At 53.5% G+C, this 21,155-nt stretch overlaps 1 protein-coding gene across 2 annotated transcripts; it reads right to left on the reverse strand.

The window, feature by feature from the left end:
* Positions 1 to 5,755: 5,755 nt before the first annotated feature.
* On the reverse strand, positions 5,756 to 20,895 carry ARHGAP25 (Rho GTPase activating protein 25). Of its 2 annotated transcripts, none has more exons than XM_054000720.1 (11): positions 20,556 to 20,895; positions 16,693 to 16,877; positions 16,042 to 16,129; positions 14,829 to 14,948; positions 13,854 to 14,058; positions 12,060 to 12,192; positions 11,332 to 11,405; positions 10,678 to 10,799; positions 9,567 to 9,751; positions 8,520 to 9,112; positions 5,756 to 7,894 (listed from the first exon to the last, which is right to left on the reverse strand). In XM_054000720.1, the coding sequence occupies exons 1-11, from the start codon at positions 20,614 to 20,616 to the stop codon at positions 7,684 to 7,686; spliced, it is 1,977 nt and encodes a 658-aa protein (XP_053856695.1). In that variant the 5' UTR covers positions 20,617 to 20,895; the 3' UTR covers positions 5,756 to 7,683. The 2 variants fall into 2 exon arrangements, with proteins under 2 accessions (XP_053856695.1, XP_053856694.1); XM_054000719.1 differs by having other exon boundaries at positions 13,854 to 14,061.
* Positions 20,896 to 21,155: the final 260 nt, after the last annotated feature.

Here is a 21,155-nt window from a genome sequence, read left to right on the forward strand (position 1 = left end):
CATCCATCCACCTCTGAATTATTGTAAGCTACTAAAGCAACCCTGTCTTGCCAAAATCATCAGCATCAGTAGGATTTTTGCTTTCACCTGTTTCTAGATGAACATGTATAAGAAACTGTGAGCAGCTGTGCAGCCCCTTTTTTGCTGGATGCTGTATAAAATTCCAGGCAGTGCTTTCAGGCTAAGCAGGCAGGAACAGGCAAAGGAGTGGGAGAAAAACAAATAATCCCAGAGAGGAAGAGGCTGGAGAGCAGCTCAGCGAGGCAGCTGAGGGAAGAGCTTTGGTCTTGGATTGCTGCTCTTAAATCCACACACACGGAGCCTCCAGAAGAGCATGAACCTCAAGACATCCTCCTCTCTGCTAGGGCTGTGCAGGAACGGTGACAGCCGTGTCTCCTGAGCCAACACTCAGCAGCCAGGGCAGATTTCACCAAGCACTTGGAAGGCTGAGGTTCCCTTAAGGGATCCCTATCTCTGAGCTCTCTGCACGTGGGCTACAATTCCTCAAATAGATTTCTCCCCGGAGCCTCCCTGGGTTGTCCCTCCCTGGGGTGTGACCCCGGGCTCCAGGCTCACTCTGCAGTGGAGCTGATGGAGGAGACACATTCCCACCTTTTGGAGGGCCAAACCTGACAGCTCAGGGTGCTTCTCCTGGTCCTGCCCTGCTCTGGGCTCTTTGGGGTGTTCTGAGAGCCTGTTCAGCCAGGAGAGCAGGGCACCCCTCTCCCTGGCTCTGCCCATCCCATTTGGGGGTGCCCAAATGCCAATCTTTGGGGGAAAAAAAATGCATTCCTCGATATTGTGGACACATCTCTTTCCACACCTCTGTGCCCTGCCAGGTGAGCAGCACCCTCTAAAGGCATGAGGTGAAGCTCCCCAAAATTGAGCTCACTCAGGGAAAATCATCCAAAGCAGAAGCCAGAACCTGCTCCAAATTTCTCCTCCCCAAAGCCGCTGCACTGCCCTTCTGAGACTGCTCAGAGGGCAAGGCAAACCAGAGTGCAGCAGTGCAGAATTACCAAAGGAAAATGCGATTTTTGACAGCCCCAGGCAGGTTAGTGCCTGGGTTACCCACAGCACGATGGCAGAGCTGGAGTTTAGGATTTTCTGTGACACACACTGAGCCAAAGCCCTGCAAAATCTACTGGGATTTTAGAGAGGGGAAAAAAAAAAAAAAAAAAAAAAAAAAAAAGGCAAGATTTCGTTGCACTTGAACATCTGCTTCAAACATTTGAAAAACTACAGCCCAGTGTTAATTTAAACTTCCTTATAACCCAGTTCAACATTTGGAGTGCAAACACTGTTAATAGGATGGGAACCGGGGTGGTGGTGGCTTGCTTACTATATTGGGAAACAAAACCAGAACAAAACCAGCTTGAGATAGAGCTTTTGTTTATGTTGCTGACCCATCTGTCTTCATTAATGCATTATTTACAGGAAAAGTTAAAAAATTAGCTTCTGCTCCCCCTTCAAGTGCAGCAGCAACAAATAAAGGATGAATGGTTCGTTTGCCCTCAACTAAAAATGGAAATTCTTATCAGCACCCCTTGGAAGAAGAGGTTTATGATGTGGAGAGTATTATTGTTGGGTATTAGTGCCTCTGGCCACAGCTGGGTGTTTCCAGCCCAGGGCAGCCAGGGAGGTGCTGTGTCACAGAAAGCAGAGAGCAGCCACAAAACATCACCCTCACCTTTCTCCAAACCCCTGCTTTGTGGTTAAAAGCAGAAATGCTGTGGTGTTTCCCCTGTACTGACACAAGCAGGGTCATGGTGTGATTTTCCTGGGTGTGGAAAATTTGGGGCTGAGCCCTGGTGGCCCAGGAATCACCCAGGGCCACCTGGCCCTGAGGAGATGTTCAGTGTGATTCTGTTCCCAGCACAATCTGATCCACCTCCTGCTCAGCATTTCAAGGGCTTAGCAAGACTTCTGATTGTATTTTTTAAGTAAAGACAGGAAATAGGAGGGATAAGAGCAATCAACAAGTCTGCCATAAAGGAAATTATAGGAGAGGAATGGATTTCCGTGGCACAGAGCAATGCTTCCTGAACAGGAGGGTGTTGGCTTGCTCCCTATCTCCCAATATTTTGTTTTCTGTGATGACCAACAGAGGCAACACGCTGTGGTTTAGTTTAGCTGGGCAGCTGCAGCAGCATTTATTCAATATTAACACCAAGGAATATTCAATATTAACATTATAAGGAAGTTGAAGGGATGAGGGCTGAGGGATGCTCCCTCCAGCTCTCCAGCTCCCCAAACAATGTCCTTCAGCTCTGTGTGACTGAGCCTGTCCAGGCTGGGAGCTTCACAAGGTGTTGAAAATGTATGTGTCGAGTTAAGTGAGAAGGTTTAGACACAGGGTGGTCTCTGCAATCAGGTACAGTAGCTGGCTAGCAACAGCAGCTAAACAACAGCTCAGCCTGCCAGGGAGCTCAGGTTTATGTTGGCTTTGCTGTAGCAACTCCTTATCTGCCAGAGATTAGAGCAGCTCCCATCAGTTGTTGTGGGATTTGGTGGAATCCGTTTCCTGAGCTGTCACCAGGGCTGGCTGGGCACGGTGGGGATGCAAAGCTCTGGGAGAGCAGAGCTGCAGCTCTGCCCCAGCTCTGCCTGCTTTTAGCATGGCCAGGTTTTATGAAAACTTGTGGTAGAATGAGTTAAATAACTGTGTTATTGAAATTTATATGATTTTATAAAATATAGGTCAAAATTAGTCAGATAAAATAAATTTAGGTTAGATATAGGGAAAGAGTTGTTCCCTGTGAGGGTGGGGAAGCCCTGGCACAGGGTGCCCAGAGCAGCTGTGGCTGCCCCTGGATCCCTGGCAGTGTCCAAGGCCAGGCTGGACAGGACTTGGAGCAGCCTGGGATAGTGGAAGGTGTCCCTGCCATGGCAGGGGTGGCACTGGGTGGGCTCTGAGTCCCTCCTGTTGATCCACAGGAACATGAGCCCATGCTCCCTGGAGACCCACAGGCTGATGCAGAGGTTGAAAGGGGTTGAAATTATTCAATTCTGACTTTCAGCTGCTGAAACAGACACAAACCAGCAACATCATGCAAATGCAGCCTGCAATCCTAAATATTCCCTGGAGCTTCGCAACAATTTTGATGTTATTCTGGCAGGGAAAGCAGCTGCTTCCATCCACAGTGACTGAGCTCCCTCCTTTTCGCCCTGGATTTCTTCTTCTCTGCCCATCAACAATTTGCACCAGCTGCAAATTTGCCCCAATAATATTGATTGTGTGTCCTGTGCTTCCTCTGCGGGCCCTAATTAGTGCATTGGAGATAATGAGCAGGGAGTTAATGGCAGGGGAGCGGGGCTGCCCCTCGCCAGCCCTGACTCTCAGGGCACAGCACTAATGAGCTCCAGGGTTTTGGGGTCAGCGAGCATTTAACCCTGCTCTGTCACCCCTTGGACAGAGCTGGCTCAGCCTGGCCTTGCCCACAGCAGCCCCTGATGGACTGGGAGCCACTGGGACACAATAAAACCTCTGGGAATGAGGAGTTGCAGCTCTCTGCCAGCTGCTCTCCTGACAATACCCATCCTGCTCCTGCAGCATTCCTCCCAGGGCATGAAACCACTGTCTTCACCACAGGCACCCATGGTGCCAACGCTTCTGGCCCAAACCTTCAGCCCAAAGTTAGAAAAAGGAGGGCCCAAGCCTGGTGATCGAGTTATTGTCACAAATATTTTTACTGTAAGTTGGGACTCAGGACCCCCAAGTCTTGGTGTGGCTCTGCTTTGTGTATGCCCTGCAGGCATTTCCAAAGGCTCCATCACTTCTGTGCTTTTGGGAAAAGCAAAAATCTGCCACCTCAAAGGCCTGACCTTCACTGGCACAGACAGAGGGATCAGGTTGGTCTGAGCTGAGCTCTCAGGTGCAGACTGGGACAGACAAAGGGACCAGTTTGGTTTGAGCTGAGCTCTCAGGTGCAGACTGGGACAGACAGAGGAGATAATGATGTGTAAACTTCATTAAATGTGTCCCACATCTCCTGCAAACTGTAAATGTGATTTATCCCCGTTTCACACTTTACAGAGCTTTCTTTACCCTGCATAGGAGGGATATAGCAAGAGAGCAACACTTTCCCAGTCCCCCAGTGGAAACATCCCTTCCCAGGGTGTGACAACACTCCAGTTTCCAGTGGACATTTTGACCTTTCACTCTTCAGCGCTGTCTGTAGCTGCTGTGTTGGGAACAACTGTCCTTGGGGTGCTTGGCTGACCTCCTGACTCCTTTTGGAAAGGCATTTCCATAGAGCTCTCAGCACTTCAAACCAGCACCAGACTTTCAGTGGCATCAGAAATGTGGATGCATGTGAAGGGAACACTTGACAGCGCTCAAAAATCCATCCCTGGAGCTCCAGGAAGGGACACGCAGGGTAAAGGTGTCGCTGAAAAGACTCAAAAGCCCCCAGTGGCCTTAGGGGTTGAGTGTGGATCTCACCCAGAGCACGTGGAGCTCAAGGGGAGCCTCTCGGGCTGGATGGCAGCCTGGGCCAGCCTTTATCAGGGAGACGAGGAAGGAAACACGGCAGCACTGCCAGGGAAAGGAAAGATTTACCCCTCACATGCTCAGAACGCAGCTGCCAGGCCAGGACTTATCCTCATTTCGTTAGCCAGAGGTCGGAGCCTGGCCCCTGCCCCCCTGGCTGGGGGAAATCTCTCCCTGGGTGCTGAGATTACAGGAACCTGCCCTGTTCCCTGCCCATTATCGGGACATTGTGTGAAGAGGGCTGAAATATCACATCATGTTTTTACGCGTGATAAAGCAAATTTTCACAAGCCACACCAGCGGCTGCTGACGGGCCCTCGGCCACACAGGGGTGCAGGGGGACCTTAGGGACAGGGCTCTGTGTGAAAAGGGCTTTTTGTGAGGCTCCCTCCCCCAATGGGCTCAGGAGAAAGAAAAGGAGGAATTTCCTTCCCTATTCACCTTGCTGGATTCTCTGCTGTTCCCTAAAGGCTGAGCACACCCTGCAGTGGCAGCACCACCACTGCTCTGCCCCACAGAACCCAAACCCTGCCTCTGTGCTTGAAGTTATAAACCTTATTTGTTGAGAAACCCAGTCCTGCTGATGGGAGTTACCTGCTGGGGAAGCTCTTGCAGAGGAAAGGGGGAGCTCCTGCTGCCCTTGGTGGGGATCCTCCTGCAGGGAGATTTTGGCAGTGTGGCTCCTCCAAGGACTGGAGCACATCAGCACTCAGAGCCTGCTTGAACACCTCCCAGCTCCTGAACTTGCAGGGTTTGGGGCTGGAACAGATGAGGATTTTCTCCAGAGAGGACAACTCTTAGCCCCTGCTACCCGGCGTGTTCCCTGGCATTATCAGGACGCTTCTTTTTTCCAGGTTATTGGTCCTGCAGGCCACTGTGGCTCCGTAGATCCCGGTGCTGCAGCAAGGTGGCAGGAAAACACAGGGAAAGAGGGACAGGGGACTGCTGCCAGCCTTTGGGACACTTCTTCCTCCCCACCTCGGTGAACAGTTGCTGGTACACCCAGTCTGGTGCATTTTCTCCCCAAAATCAGCCTGGTCTGGGGGTCTCGTTCAGCTCCCACGTAAAGGAAGGGAGGATGGACTGCATCACTCTGGAATCCTGGGGAGAACAACATGTTCTCCCTGCTCCTGGGGTCTGGACAAGGCCTCCTCAGCCACGGCTGGACACTTCCCGCACGTCCACCTCGCCTCCCACAGCAACGTGCTCCTCTGGGCAGTGGCCAGGCTAAAAAAGGAAACTTCCTATCATGCCAAAAATGCAATTTGATAAATATGAGGGGAGAAGTCACAATAAGCGTGACTGGCTTGGGATCCAAACACAATAATGTGGGAAGGAAAGTTTTATTTTATTGCCTCTCGTGCCTACCAAACCCTTGGATATACAACAGACTGAATTCAGAAAATTAATTTATTTCGTGAATACCTGAGAAAAGCAGAACAGACTTTCTGCTCTAGCACAAAGAATGCAGTGCGGGGACTGAAAGGATGGCCTGAAAGGTGTCTTACTTTCGTCCCACACAGCATGTCTGAACAGTTTTGGATGCAATGGGATCTATGGTTTAACAGCTCTAATTTGGAAAGCCATGTTACATTTACAAGGAGAGGAAAATCCTCAGCCTGATCTCAGGGTTATCACCTTGGTAAAGTTCTTGTGTCCTCGTGGTGCAGGAGGGTTAAGGGGTGAAAAATGTCTTTTTGGAGGTTTCCAGGCCTACAGGACAGGGCTGGAAAGAATCTTTTTTCTCTGTGGTAGACAGTCTGTTGTGCTTTTATATGGCAGGAGCAGCATCACCCTCTGCAGGGGATCCAGAGTCAGTGCCCAAAACCTGCTGAGCTGAAAGGCCCCAAAACCCCCACCATGAGTTTGTAATGTCCCCTGCCCCAGGAACAGGAGAGATTCTCTGCTGCTCCCACCCCAAAAAGCTTCCTGGCCTGGCTGCAGAAGTGGAGGGAGGGAGGAAATGAGGGCTGGGCACCGGGCAGTTTTCGGGGATCTCACGTTGTGGGGTCTCCAGCAGAACATGTGCAAGTGCAGAAAATCCAGAGCAGGCTCTGGGCTGAGCAGAGAGGACACCCAGCCCCTCAGGGATGAAAAGGGTGCAGTTTCACAGGTCTGGCATGGGCAATTCATGGTTCTCTGTCTCTGGAAAAAGCTCATTTTAAAAAAAAGAAATCCTCATTCTCTTACAGCACCCAATGGCAGCACCAGCTCAAGGTGCCCGTGGCTCTCTCCCCTCCAGGCTCTCAGGAACTTCCAGCCCACCTGACCTCTGCTGGAAAGTCTCTCTGTCACAGATGACCTCTATAAACCCTGCAAATGTTAATGGGGGGAATATCTTCAAAGAGTCCCTCTGATCCTGCAGCCACGGGGTTGTTTTGCCTATCGCAGCAGCGGAAGCGCAGGAATGTGCAGTTTATTTTAAAAAACGTGCACTTGTCCTAATCGTGGGGATTTCTGAGCCTCAGCCAAGCCTTTGCACGTCATTACAGTCGGCTGTGAAGGAATTATTGGCCTCTTCACACTTTTGATCTTTGCAGAAAGGAGCGTGTGGCATTTCCAGCCCAGATGTTCGCGATGCTGCTCCTGAACCCGTCGCAGAAGTTTCTCCTTGATGACTCCTGGGCCTCACGCTCACATTGGTGAGGAGCTTCTTGCAGAGATAAAAAATTAAATAAACGCTAAAACAGCTCTGTCAAGGTCATCTGAAATCACAGGAAAGACTCGTGAATGTCAGCTGTGAAATGGTGGCAGACACTTTGGAACCTGTGAGTGTTCCAAAGTGTGAGTTGGGGGATCCAAGGACATTTTGCCTGTGGGTATCTCCAGCAGGGAGCCAGGCAGCTGGAGGAGGGACACTTCTGGTTCCTTCTCGTGAAGGCACCACGGGTCCAGAACCCAAACTTCTGAGTGCAATCCTGACTGAGCAGCAGGAAGTGTTACCTGTTCTCCAGGTAACTTGAGCAGCTGAAAGAAGAGTTGAAATAAACACACCCAAAAAAGCTAAAGGATTTTTCTGACATTTCCTGGTTCAGAGCATGAACCAGCCCCTAAGCTCTGTTCTCCTTCCTCCCCCTGGCCTGTGGGCAGGAGCAGGACCCTGGACAATACAAGTCCCTGGCTCTGAACCGGCAGTTCCTGAGCATTCCTGCAGCTGCATTTGGTGTCTGTGAAAAGCTGGGTGTCTCCTCCTAGTTGGTTTTGGCACCAGTTTGACTTGTGGCTTTAGTTAAGTTCTTTATCTCCTCCTCGAGCATCCTGGTTTTCTCCTCCAGCTCCTCCCGCGAGCGCTCCGCATTCACCAGCCGCAGCTCCAGCTCCCCACTCTTCTTCTTCTCCTGCTCCAGCTCCTGGTTCAGCCTCACCACTTTGGCCCACACTTCATAGTTTTCCTTCTGGAGGCTGTGAAGGGAAACAGGGCATGGAAGGATTGGATTGGATTGGATTGGATTGGATTGGATTGGATTGGATTGGATTGGATAAGGGCTGGGAAATCATTTGGCTCTCAGGGAGTCTGACCTCAGACTCCCTCAGCACCAAAACAAGCCAGAGGTACTGCCCTGAGCCCTTCAGTGGCCACATAACTTGATCCAATCAATAAATGTGATACCTGTGTATTGATAATGGGATAACAACATGTGGGGCTGATGGTTACAGCCAATGGTGTAATAATGTTGTGGTGACTTCTGGAGAGCCTGATGGTCCAATGGCGTGCTAATAGCAGGAATTATGACAGGAATTATGCAAAGGCCTGCAGGAACACTGTAGTGCCGCTGAATGATGTGTAAGAGCTATGGAGCATTGATGTTGGAATAATACACCCACAGCTCATGCAGTATCACTTTTCAGACACATCAGTTTTGCACATCAATTTTCAGACAGCCTGTTCAATGCTGTATTTTATCTCTAATCACTGCTCAATGCTGTATTTTATCACTCATCACTGCTATGACATCCTGCACAACACTGCTGGTGAATGCTGTGTGCAGTGTTTGCTGCCACAGCACGAGCTGCTCCCTGCAGTTACCTCTCAATCTGCCCCTCGTAGTTGCTCCTCTGCGCCTCCAAATCTTTCTCCAGCTTGTGGATCACGCCTTGCAGGACCTCCCTGCTGTCCTGCTCGGGTCTGGGGTCCTCAGCAGGGCTGCTGGCGGGACTGGCAGGTTCCTTTGGCTCGTGGCAGGGGCTGAAGCAGGGCAGGAATTCCTTCTCGGAGGTGCTGCTGGCAGGGCTGGGGCTGGAGGCGCTGCCCTCGCCGCTGCCCTCGCCGCCGCCCTCGCTGCTCTCTGCCACGCTGTCACCGGCTGCAGCCCTGTGGAGGTCCAGCAGCTTGAAGAGATCATGGGACAACGTTCTCTTGTGTCCATCACAGGCCACGGGGCGCGGGCCGCTCTTCCAAAGGTCGCTGGCCAGGACATCATTCCTGTCCCTGCTGCCCTTCTCCCCCGGAGCAGCCAGGAAGGATTTCCTCGTGGGTAAGGTCTGGGTTCTTTTCCTTGGCTGCGTTTTCCATGCTCCCAGCATGTCCGTGGGCTCCGTGTCCTCCCTGGGGACGCTTGAGAGGGCAGCTGGGCCAGGGGTGCTGCTGGAATTGGGGTGATCCCTCCGGAAAACAGAGCCCTGGGGGAGACAGGGCACAGCCACTGCTTTACAAAAAGCACACTAGAACGTGCTGGGGGAATGGCCACACTTTCCCATTAAAAACCCACTTCGAATCGCACCACATTCACCATTTCTGCAGGGATCCCTTTGAAGAAAAGCCTTTAATCCTCAATGTTTTCCCCTCAGCAGCCTGAGCTGGAAAGGTTTCATGTGCTCAGCTGTTCGGCCACAAAGCTTTGGGAGTTTTCACAGTCCCCAGAACAGCAGATTTTCCACAGGAAAGTGGAAAGTTTATCTACATCATTTTCCTGATGTAAATATTCCAGGGGTGACAAACACAGTTTTTTAACCTATAAATAGCAAGTGCTTCTAGGGCTCGCTGACCTGTCAGAGCCTGCCACTATTAACCACACGTTTAATGAACGTCGGTTAATTTGTTTATTTATCCCCCTGGGGATAAATCCAGCCTTACCATCTGCCTTTGGGTGGAGCCTCTGGGGTCCTCTGCAGCTCCCCAGCCCACGGAGCTGCGAGGGACAGGAGCTTTCTTCTCATTCTGTGGGGCAGGTGGGGAGGGAGGCACATCCTTGGAGGGGGGAAAGAGCTTCTCGTGATCACTGATCATCACAGTCATCACCTTCTGCACCTGGGGCGTGCCTGGAGGAGGCAGAGACGGTCAGGGGCAACGCCAGGGCCTCCGGATCCCTCCCACCCCTTTGGCTTTTCTGGTGTCTGAAATGGAGATGGAACAGAAAACAAGGAGCGGGACCATAAAGCCAAATAAAATAAAATGGCTTTGTGGAAAATTCTCAAAACCTGACAGAAGGCTCACATCTCTATGCAAACCTTAAGATAAAAAATACTGACTTAAAAATACCATAAAATAAGACAAACATCGTTGAAAAAAAATTAAACTAAAAACAAGTTTCAAAAAATAGCATTACAAATAAGGCTAAATACTATTTTAAAAACTAGAACTATAAAAAATACATTATAATAAGACCCACAAAAAGTAATTTTAAATTATTAACTCTAAAACATTCATTTACAACATAGTTTAACTAAAACTAATAAACCAAAAAAACACTTATAATATATTGTCAGTAAAAAATAGTGAACTTGTAATTGTAATAACACAAATTATAACATCTATATTATCTCACTCTTCACATAAGACTAAAAATAGAATAAAAATTTTTAAAACAACTCTCAGTAACCCCATCACTAAGTAAAAAAAATATATATAATCCAACATAAAAGGAGTACCCACATCTCTCTGAGTTTCCTCTGCTCCCCCCAAAAGATTTTACACCTTCCTGCTCTGAGCAGCACAGAGATGGCCTCACCCAATCCCTGAATCTGCTGAACTCCAGGAGGGGAGTTTTTGTCACTTTGTCACTTCCTCAGGGGGTTTTGTCACCACAAACACATTTACAGCCCAACAAACACACGGCTTGGCTCTGCCCTGCGCCCAGGCACATTTCTGCCTTGCTTTCAGCAGAAAATCTTCCATTCTGAGGCTGTGGATGCAGCTCGGGATTTCCAGGCCAGATGTTCCCACGGCAGTGAGTTTCTCCTTTTACCTCTCATGATAACTGCAGGGTCCTCCATCCTGGGCCTGATCAGGTTCACCCCAATCACTGTGGCCAAGTTGTCCACACTCATCTTGTTGACGCTGGAGTTCAGCTGGATTTCATAGAGAAACCTGCCAGAATTCCACAGCGGATATTTCACATTTCAGAGACGGCAGATGGCAAAAAGTCCTGCTGAAAAAACCCTGATTCATCCTCCCAGCTCTTCCTCTCAGTCACAAGGACAGAAACACTCGGGCTCAGGGCTGAACTGGTACCAGAATAAAAAGCACCATGTGAGGAGCTGCTCCCCTTAGGAACAGATCAGAAGGGAAGGGAATCCTCTCATCAAATCTCCACCCAGGCTGGGTGAAACCAGAAGCTTTTGGTGCACAAGGCTTTTGTCCAGGAAAGCTACACCTGGTTTTAATTCCCAGGTTTTCATTCCCAGGGTGATTAATGAGTGAGTTTGAGGGTGGTGATTCGTGCTCAGGGGGTTTATCCCGGGGGCTGAAATTCTCCTCTACAAAAATCAGGACCTGGTGACTCAAAGGGAAGCAAAGCACAGCTTAAGGAGGCTCTGCCCGGAGGGGTCATCCTTGGGGGTGACATTTCTGCTCCCCACCACCAAACCTGAGCTGCCCATGCCTCGTGCAGAGCACTGACCTGCAGATGTAGCTGAGGAGGTTGTAGTTGTCTCTGGGGAGGAGGGACAGCTGCTTCAGGAGCTCCTGGTGTCCCTGGATGGTAAAAAACAGCTCCAGGAGGGTTCACAGGACCCCGGAACTGCTCCTGGTCACTCCAGCCGTGCCTGGGTGGGGTCTCCTCCTGGACACTCCACCAGCCCCAGGCCAGTGGGGTGTCCCCAGCCCTGGCAGAGTTCCAAACACGTGTGGTGGCACTCGGGGGCAGGGCTGGGTGGTGAGTTGATGATCTCGGGGATCTTTTCCAAGCTTAGTCATTCCAAGACTCTGGCTCTCCTGGCATTTGCTCCCCTCGGAGCTCCATCTCTCCCTGGAATATTCTGCAGGGCTCAGCAAGGAGGGGCAGCAGGAGCAGGGTCCCTTCCAGCCCAGCCCGTGTGGGATGAGCTCTGGGAAGAGCTGATCCTGCCTCATCTCCTCCAGTGTCTTGTGGGCATTCGGGACATTTTTAACCCCAAATAGAAGCAGGAATTTAAGCTTGAAAATTCACAAACCCACGTGGCCAAATTGGGAAACCCCACTGGCTTTGGGGGAGAGTTTTTCATTTTCATTTTTTCCCTTTTTCTCTCCCCAGATTCCAAAGCTCCGTGGCTGACACTGCTGTGTGCCTTTGCCCTTTCCAGCTCACAGCGTGCCCTGGCACCGAAACTGATTTTAAGGCCGGCAGGAGGAAAACAAAAGCACCTGTACCTTTGTCTCATCAGCCTCCAGAGCCTGCCCACAGAGCAGGAAATCCTCATACTGCAGCCAGGGCACCACGGGCTCCGGCAGCTCCCGCAGGTACAGCTTGAGCAGGGAGGCCACGGTGTGGACATCGGTGTCCCTGCAGGGCAAGGGACGCTCAGAGGCAGCGGGTGCCCAGGAGGCTCTGCCCCAGCTCTGCCTGGGCACAGGGAGCTGGGCAAGGGGGGGCCACGGCAGCCTGGGGGCACCCACAGCCAGGGGATGAGCTGAAGACTTGATGGCACCATCCCCAGGGTGGCAGGAGGGTGGCAGGTGCCAGTGTGCACACCTGGGCTCAGCTGGGGTGGCAGGAATTCACTGCCAGGGCCCCCAAAGCCAAGCTTTGAGCAAGCACAAAGCCACAGGCTCAGCTTTACCCGGCTGTCCTTCCCTTGGGCATGCTGGAGCCTGGCAGGCAGAGCCTGCTCTGGCTGCTCCATCACCCTGGCACGGCTTGGGCACAGCTTTGGGCACAGCTTTGGCACAGTTCTGGGCACAGCTTTAGCACAGCTCAGGGCACAGCTTGGGCACAGCTTTGGCACAGCCTTGGGCACAACTTTAGCACAGCTTTGGGCACAGGTTTGGGCATGGCTTTGGCATAGCTTTGGGCACAGCTTTGGCACAGCTTAGGCACAGCCTTGGCACAGTTCTGGGCCCAGCTTTGGGCACGGTTCTGGGCCCAGCTTTGGGCACGGCTTCAGCACAGCTTTGGGCTTGGCTTTGGGCATGGTTTTGGCACAGCTTTGGGCACTGCAGGAGCCAAAGCCAACAGCAGCTGCCCTGGCAGGACCCAGGGATTGTTTCAACCTCCCTGCTCTGCTCTGGGAACCTAAAATCACTTTTTTTCCCCCCACATTTAACGAGTGGGAGCTGCAGCTCTGGAGCACCACCCTGGCTCTTGTCATTGCATTCACAGGGGTGGAGAACCCAGGAAAAGGGAGCAAAACCTTTCTCCCAGCTCCCCATTCCAAGCAAAACCTTTCTCCCATCTCTCATTCCCTCCCCAGAGCCTCCCCAGGATTTCAGAGCAGGGTCGTGGCTGATGATCTTGGGGATCTTTCCCAGACTTTCCCTGGCTCTGGTTCTCCTGGCGTTTGCTGCCCTGGGAGCTCCATGTCCCTGTGGGATGTTCTGCTGGGACAGATGTTTGCAGCTTTGCAGCGTTGTATTTACGTCCTGTCAAGGGGACACTGTCAAGACCACGGGCCTCTAATCTGACCTACCTTGATGTGGCTAAACTCTGATAAACTTCAAGCAAAACCCCCCAGCTCAATTATTTTTAGGACCGGTTGGGGCTGTAAAATACTGATATTTTTACAAGCACACATAAACACAGAGGGACTTTTTCAGAGCCGTGCTTTTGTAGCACCTACCAGTATCCTCCACCGGGCACCCTGGGTGCCTGGGCTGCAGCAGCAGCAGTGTCCTGACACTGCCCCCTCCACCCAGCCCTGCCTGTGGGCTTTGCCTTCTTTCCAGGAATCTCATCCAAGCACCCTCTGACTCCGTTTTTGTGGTTCCTCCTGGATCCCCTCTCCTCATCAAGCCTTTCTGGAAGGTTCCTGCTGAATTCCCTCTCCTTAAGCCCTTCTGGAAGGTTCCTGCTGAATTCTTTCTCCTCAAGCCCTTCTGGAAGATTCCTGCTGGATCCCCTCTCCTCCTGGAGCCCGGCTGGAGGGTTCATGGCTCCTGCAAGGCTCTGGGGGTGGCCCTGGCTGGTTTTCCCGGGATTTGGGGCTGGGGCAGGGGGAGCAGCATCACCTGTGGAAGGAGGGTCTCTCCCCGGCGTCGAAGGCGTCGCGGAGCTGCCGGACCAGGTTGTCCTGGCCGGGCAGGCGGAAGATCCCCTCCTCAGCCATGCCGTGCTCCCGGATGAACTCGGCGCTCTTCTGCACCACGATGGGCACCAGGTGCTGCCCGAATTTCTGCTCGTGGGCCATGGTCTGTGCCAGGCACTGCCCAAACACTGCTGGGGACAGGGCACCGCAGCACAGCTCAGCTCAAGGTTTGGCTTTTGTGTTTTCCACATGCTGTGCTGTGTTGGTGTGGAACTCTAAACTCCGTATGAAGTGTTAGCGAGTTCTCCTCGCAGCTCAGTCAGACAAAACCATCCCTTTCCAGCCCACAACCAAGGACCATTGCAGCTTTGGGCCCAAGAAGTGCAAACAACAGCGAACTGGGGAGCCAGGGAGAGCTCAGAGCCCCTTCCAGGGCCTGAAGGGGCTCCAGGAGAGCTGGAGAGGGGCTGGGGACAAAGACGGGACACAGGGAATGGCTTTCAGCTGAAGGAGGAGATATTTGGCTGGGAAATTGGGAAGGAATTCCCAGCTGGGAGGGTGGGGAGGCCCTGGCACAGGTCCATGGCTGGGTGACCCAGAGCAAAGGGGGCAGAAAGGATGGAATTCACACAATTCACAGAATTCACAGAAAGGATGGGCTGGGCAAGAAAAGGCAGGGGAAAAGCAAAGTGAGGATTTTGGCAGGTGAAAACCAGCATTTTTTTCAAGGCTTTATCCCTGAAAGGGACTTTTTCTCGAGAACATTTTCAGGCTCAGAAAGGAGGTTGAAGAAGAAGATGGAGCCAGCCCAGAAAAGTTCATCCCTGGCTCTCCTCAGCACTGCCCCTGTTTGGAAGGGCCAAATGGGGGAAAGTCCCCCATTTTCCAGGGATTTCTGGGCCAAACCCTGGGCCAGAAGAGCTGCAGGGCACAGCCCCCTGTCCCTGTCTCCTTTTACCTCCCGAGGCCGAGCCCAGCGCCCTCCGGATGGATTTCACCCACTCCTCCATCTCAGCCTGGGAGCTGGCCATGAGCACGCAGGGGTCCTGCGCTGCCCGGGGCTGCTCGCCTGCCAGCCCTGCAAAAACACATTTACAGAGCAGAAAAACTCATTTAGAGAGCAGAAGAAACTCATTTACAGAGCAGAAAAAGAACACATTTACAGAGCAGAAAAAGCACATTTACAGAGCAGAAAAAATACATTTACAGAGCAGAAAAAAAAACTATTTAAAAGCAGAAAAGACATTTAAAGAGGAGAAAAGACTCATTTAAAGAGCAGCATTCTTGTTGTTTTTTTTGTTAAATGGTCCTGGCTCCGAATTTCCCCGTTAAACCTGCAGGGGAAGAAGAGTTTGGACATTTCCCACCTTGAGATCTGCAGGGAAGGAACAGAAACTGCTGCAGCTGCAGCTTGGCAGATAATTCTGGTTTGGGGCAAATTTGGGAGAAAACTTTTGGAAACACCACAGGCAGGTGTGAGCTGCCAGTGCTTTTTTGGGTGCGAGAGAACCACGGGAGAAGCGTTTTCTCTTGTAAAAAAAGTCTCCACAACATTAACAAAAAGGACTTCTCTCCCTAAGAAGGCTGAAAAAAGACCACTTTAAAGGTAATCAGCTGACTGAAATTTTAAGTTTTGTTTCTTTACGTTGTCATTGAGGAAAAAAAAATAGTGGGGAGAGGAGAAGTATTCTGAAACTTTTGTTTCAGATTATTAATTCTGATAATTATATTATATTATTATAATATTATTATATATAATTCTGTTATAATATTATTTTATTATTATATATAATGATATTATATAAGTATTAATTCAGATTATTAATTCAATATTAATTCTGAAACTTTTGTTTCAGAATTCTTATTTCTTATTTTTCAAATATGATGGGAAGGGAAGGGAAGGGAAGGGAAGGGAAGGGAAGGGAAGGGAAGGGAAGGGAAGGGAAGGGAAGGGAAGGGAAGGGAAGGGAAGGGAAGGGAAGGGAAGGGAAGGGAAGGGAAGGGAAGGGAAGGGAAGGGAAGGGAAGGGAAGGGAAGGGAAGGGAAGGGAAGGGAAGGGAAGGGAAGGGAAGGGAAGGGAAGGGAAGGGAAGGGAAGGGAAGGGAAGGGAAGATGCCCTGGGGATTTTGGGTGGCCAGCCCAGCCCAAGAGCACGAGTGGGGCGTCCTCACCTGGGATGATTTCAAAGATGAATTTCCCCCCTTCCTCCGGGTTGGTGGCCAGCACGTTGACGGAGCTCCCCTGGAGGGACAGGCAGCCCTAGGACAGAGCAGAGCCCCTGAGTGCCACCCGTGCCAGGCCAGCGTGGCACCCGGGGGGGAACCTTGCCCTCCCACGCCAGGCAGGAGGTCATTTATACAGATATGTGGACAGATATACTCTTGTATAGATATAAATGTACAGATATACTCGAGTATATATAAGTAAATATACAGATGTACTCGAGTATATATAGAAATATACACATATACTTGTGTATAAATAATATACAGATATACTCGTGTATATATGTAAATATACAGATATACTCGAGTATATATATAGAAACATACAGATGTACTCGAGTATATATAAATATACAGATGTACTTGTGTATATATAGAAATATACAGATATACTGCCGGCTGCTCTGGGAATCCCCTCCCGGCCCTCCCCAACCCCCTCCCCAATCCCTCACCGATCCCATCCCCAGTCCCCTCCTGACCCTCCCCAATCCCTCCCGACCCCCCCAGACCCTCCCAAGTCCCTGCCCCGGGCTCTCCCGGGGGGCACCCGCAGCTCCCCGCCCTGCACCCCCGGTCTCGGGGCTGGCCTGGCCCCACCTGCGGCTTGGCCTCGTCCTCGTCCTTGTAGTAGAGGAGGTGCTGCCCGCGGAGCACGAAGAAGCGCAGCTGCCAGTTCTTGACGATGGAGCGCTGCTTGCGCAGCCAGCCCAGCTTCAGCGGCCGCGGCTGCTCCGCGCCCGGCACCGCGCTCTGCACCGCGCTCTGCACGCTGCGGGAACGGGCTGCGGGGACAGGGACAGCGGTGGGACAGGGACAGCGGTGGGACAGGGACACGGGCTGCGGGGACAGGGACAGCGGTGGGACAGGGACAGCGGTGGGACAGGGACACGGGCTGCGGGGACAGGGACAGCGGTGGGACAGGGACAGCGGTGGGACAGGGACACGGGCTGCGGGGACAGGGACAGCGGTGGGACAGGGACAGCGGTGGGGACAGGGACACGGGCTGCGGGAGCGGGCTGCGGGGACAGGGACAGCGGTGGGACAGGGACAGGCGTGGGGGACAGGGACAGGGCTGCGGGGACAGGGACACAGCGGTGGGGACAGGGACACGGGCTGGGGACAGGGACAGGGGTGTGGGACAGGAGAGGGCTGTGGAGACAGGGACAGGGGAATAGGGACAGGGACAGGGCTGCGGGGACAGGGACACAGTGGCGGGGACAAGGACAGGGCTTTGGGGACCCATCACAGGGCTGCGGGGACAGCGACAGGGGTGTGGGGACAGGACACGGGTGTGGGACAGGGACATGGGCTGGGGACAGGGACAGGGGTGTGGGACAGAAGAGTGCTGTGGAGACAGGGACAGGGGTGTGGGGACAGGGACAGGGCTGGGAACAGGGACACAGCAGTGGGGACAGGGACAGGGCTACGGGGACGGGACAGGGACAGGGGTGTGGGACAGGAACAGGGCGGTGGGACAGGGACAGGTGTGTGGGGACAGGGACACGGCGGTGGGGACAGGGACAGGGCTACGGGGACAGGGACAGGGACAGGGCTTCGGGGACACAGCACAGGGCTGCGGGGACAGGGACAGCAGTGGGGACAGGGACAGGGGTGTGGGGACAGGACACAGGTGTGGGGACAGGGACACAGGTGTGGGGACAGGGACAGCAGTGGGACAGGGACAGGTCTGGGGACAGGACACAGCAGTGGGGACAAGGACAGGGGTGTGAGGATAGGGACATGGCAGGGAGACACTGGGTATGGGAACACTGGGTATGAGGACAGAGGGACACTGGGTATAGGGACAGGGGGACACCGTATGGGGACACTGGACATGGAGACATGCAGACAGGTGTGGGGACACAGGGACACGGGACACTGTATGGGGACACTGGATATGGGGACAGGGGACACTCTGTGGGAACACAGGGACACTGTGGGGACAGAGGGACACAGGGACAGAGGGACACACATTGGGGACAGGGACACGGGGACAAAGGGACACAGAGTGGGGACAGAGGGACACGGGGACTGGGGACACAGTGTGGGGACAGAGGGACACGGGGACAGAAGGACACAGTGTGGGGACAGAGGGACACAGGACAGGCTCTCGGCCCCTGCTCTGCCGCGAGCTCTGGCCCCAGTTTGCAGAGGAAGTGGCTGCAGTGGCTGCCAGTGTGAGCTTCCTTTTTCCTGCGTGGGAGCAATTGCCTCGCAAGTGAGAAAAAAATCATTTCTGGGGCTGGTTTTTTTTTTTTTTTTTTTTTTTTTTTTTAATGGCATTGTGTGGGGTTTGCGTCCTCCCTGGAGCAGCAGCGACAGCAGAGTGACCCAAAAGCTTTGGAGGCCCCAGTTCAGCCCTAGGGTGGTGCCAGTGGGGCAGAACTGACATTTCTGGGGCTGGAAAGTCTCCAAGGATGTAGAAACACCAGCATGGGTTTGGCGCTGGGCAGAGCAGCATCCCTGTCACCTGCTTGCCTGGCCCCACTGGTGACATCCCCAAATGCCTCTGGGACAGCCAAGGCCTGGCAGGGGTCACTTCCAGGGGGGATTTTTGCCTCTGCAGCCCCCCCAGAGGCAGCCCAGCTGGGCAGAGTTTGCTTTGATGGCTGCAAGGCATAAACAAAGCGGTGACTGCAGGGAGCGGGGGCTGCACGTGGTGACTCCCTGAGCTGGAACCCCCTGTGCAGGCAGGGCTCCAGTCCTCACTCCAGGGGTGCCCCCACTTCCCCTCCCAAAACCCCCCAGAGCAAGGAGCCCCTGGGGTGGTGCCCCCTGAGCGTTTCCTGCACCAACGGCCTCTGGGGTTGGGCATTTCCTGCAAAACCTCCTCCCCCAGCAGGGAGAGCTGCCCCTGTCCTGCTGCCCTCGCCCCAAAATCAGGAGTCAGGAGAGGGGGCCACAGTGGCCACCACTGGCCAGAGCCTTGTCCTGGGCAGGAGCCCCCCTGGCACCCCCATTGCTGGGAACTGGCAGTAAAAAAACACCAAAAGAGCTTCGGCAGGGAATTTCTGTTTCACTGAAATCAGTTTCTTTGCAGTTCTCCAAACGCTGCCACAGGCAGGCTAGGGCGAGCAGGGGGAAGTGTCCCCGGGCCACGAGGAGCCAGGGAGGGCGGTGGCAATCTGCAAATATTGCAAACATCTGCAAATGTGACTTTCACATTTCTGCAAATGAGGCCACAGCAGCCCTGGAGGCAGCACAAGCACACAAATTCACACAAACTCACACAAACTCACAGAAATTCATACAAAGTCACGCTCTCCCAGCAGCTGGAAGCTGCCAGGGCTTTCATCACAAGCAGCTTTTTTTGGGAAAAAAAGGCAATTCCTGGTACCAGCAAAGGCTCAGGCCTCTGTCCCATCTCCACCCTCTGCTCCCCAGAACCTTTGGTGTCCCCTGGACTTTTTTCCTGGCTTGACTTCACCCACTGCTCCACAGCCTCTGGGCAAAAAAATATGAATTATCCCAGGAATGAGGAGTGCAGGACGATCTGTGATAATCCATGGGGATTTCTCCCCCGGGGTGTGGGGATGGCACTGAGCTCGAGTTTCTGGGCCGTCCCAGTTCTCATCTGGGGCTTCCATCCCTTCCCTTGGGGCTGTGTGTGCAGGGAATGCTTTGGCCACTCTGGTGAAAGTGCCTTCAGACAGAAATCCAGGTTTCTTGGCAGGAAAATCCAGGCAGAGAGACCAGCTGGGTCCAGCTCTGCTCCTAGCTGGGACAAAACCAGCCCCAGCATGGATTTTTGGCACCATGGATGGCCTGGGCTCAGGCTGGGCCCTGCAGCCCCCTAAATCCCCTCCCTGACCACACCATCACCCCTAAATCCCCTCCCTGACACATGATCACCCCTAAATCCCCTCCCTGGCCACACCATCACCCTAAATCCCCTCCCTGACCACCATCACCCCAAATCCCCTCCTGGCTGCTGACCACGTCAGGCTCGGGGGTTTTGCCAGCAGGGCTCCCACACTCCATCCCAAAGGTGCTCTCCGGTGGTTCCTGTGCTGGAGAAGGGCCCGGGCTGGGTGAGAGCTCAGCCGAGGCTGGGCAGGGCCGGGAGCGGGGTCAGGACACCCCAGGGTGGGGCTGTCCCACAGCCCTGGGAGTCCGAGGGCCCCTCAGCACCCCTGAGAGGAAACCACTGATGTCAGAGGAGCCGGGACACCTGAGCCAGGGCCAGCTTGTTCCCTTCAGCCTGGGCCTGAGGGTTTGTGCCACCAGAACAGGCCTGGGTGGCTTAAATGCCCCCCCAGACCCGGATTTTGGGGGGCAGCAGCCCTGTCCCCCTGCTCCCGCAGCATCCCTCGCTGACAAAGCTGCAAATCACTTGGAATCATTTGGCTCTGCCTCTACTGAGCCAAAATCCCAGCTGGGCATGGCCCAGGCCCCCCCAGCCCCTGCCCAGCCCTGGGCCCGTGTGGATACGGAAGGGCACGAAGCAACACTCGCGGTACCTATTTTTGCAGCATCCATCTTCAGGTTGAAATCCCAGTTCCGTGGCAGCTTCAGGGACATTCTGGATCAGGAAAAGTCTTTTTTTCCTCTTCCCTCAAGGTGAGCTTGCCTGGGAGAGGGGCTGGAGCCCAGCCCTGATGGTCCCGTGGGGGTCCCCCCACAAAGAGCAGCACCTTGGCGAGGGCTGGTTTACCAGCGAGCTTCCTGCCTCTGAGAGCAGCAAAAACCCCAAAAAAAGTCCTTTCCTGCCCTGCTTTCCTGCCTAGCTCTGGCTTCCCCAGCGGTGTTCTCAGGTGGTGCCAGCCTTGGGCCCCCCTTGTCCCCTGTCCTGGCCCAGGGGACACCAGCCCAGCCCGGGGCCGCTCCCCAGGCGCCGCTCGGGGCATTTGAGGAAGTGGTGTCAGAAGCTCTGCGTGTCCTCCTGCAGCTCTGAGAGGAGGAACAGCCCGTCCTGGGGCTCTGGGGAATGTCCTGCTGAGGGACAGAGCCCGGGGTGAGCCCGGGGTGAGCCCGGGGTGACGTCTGTGCCCGTCTGTGCCTGTCCTGGGGCATCCCCAGGTGGCACTGGGGGCTTTGGGGTTTGGCTTGTCCTGTTCTTG

This window comes from Vidua macroura, chromosome 28 (genome assembly GCF_024509145.1).
Source record: "Vidua macroura isolate BioBank_ID:100142 chromosome 28, ASM2450914v1, whole genome shotgun sequence".
Classification (NCBI taxonomy): Eukaryota; Metazoa; Chordata; class Aves; order Passeriformes; family Viduidae; genus Vidua; species Vidua macroura.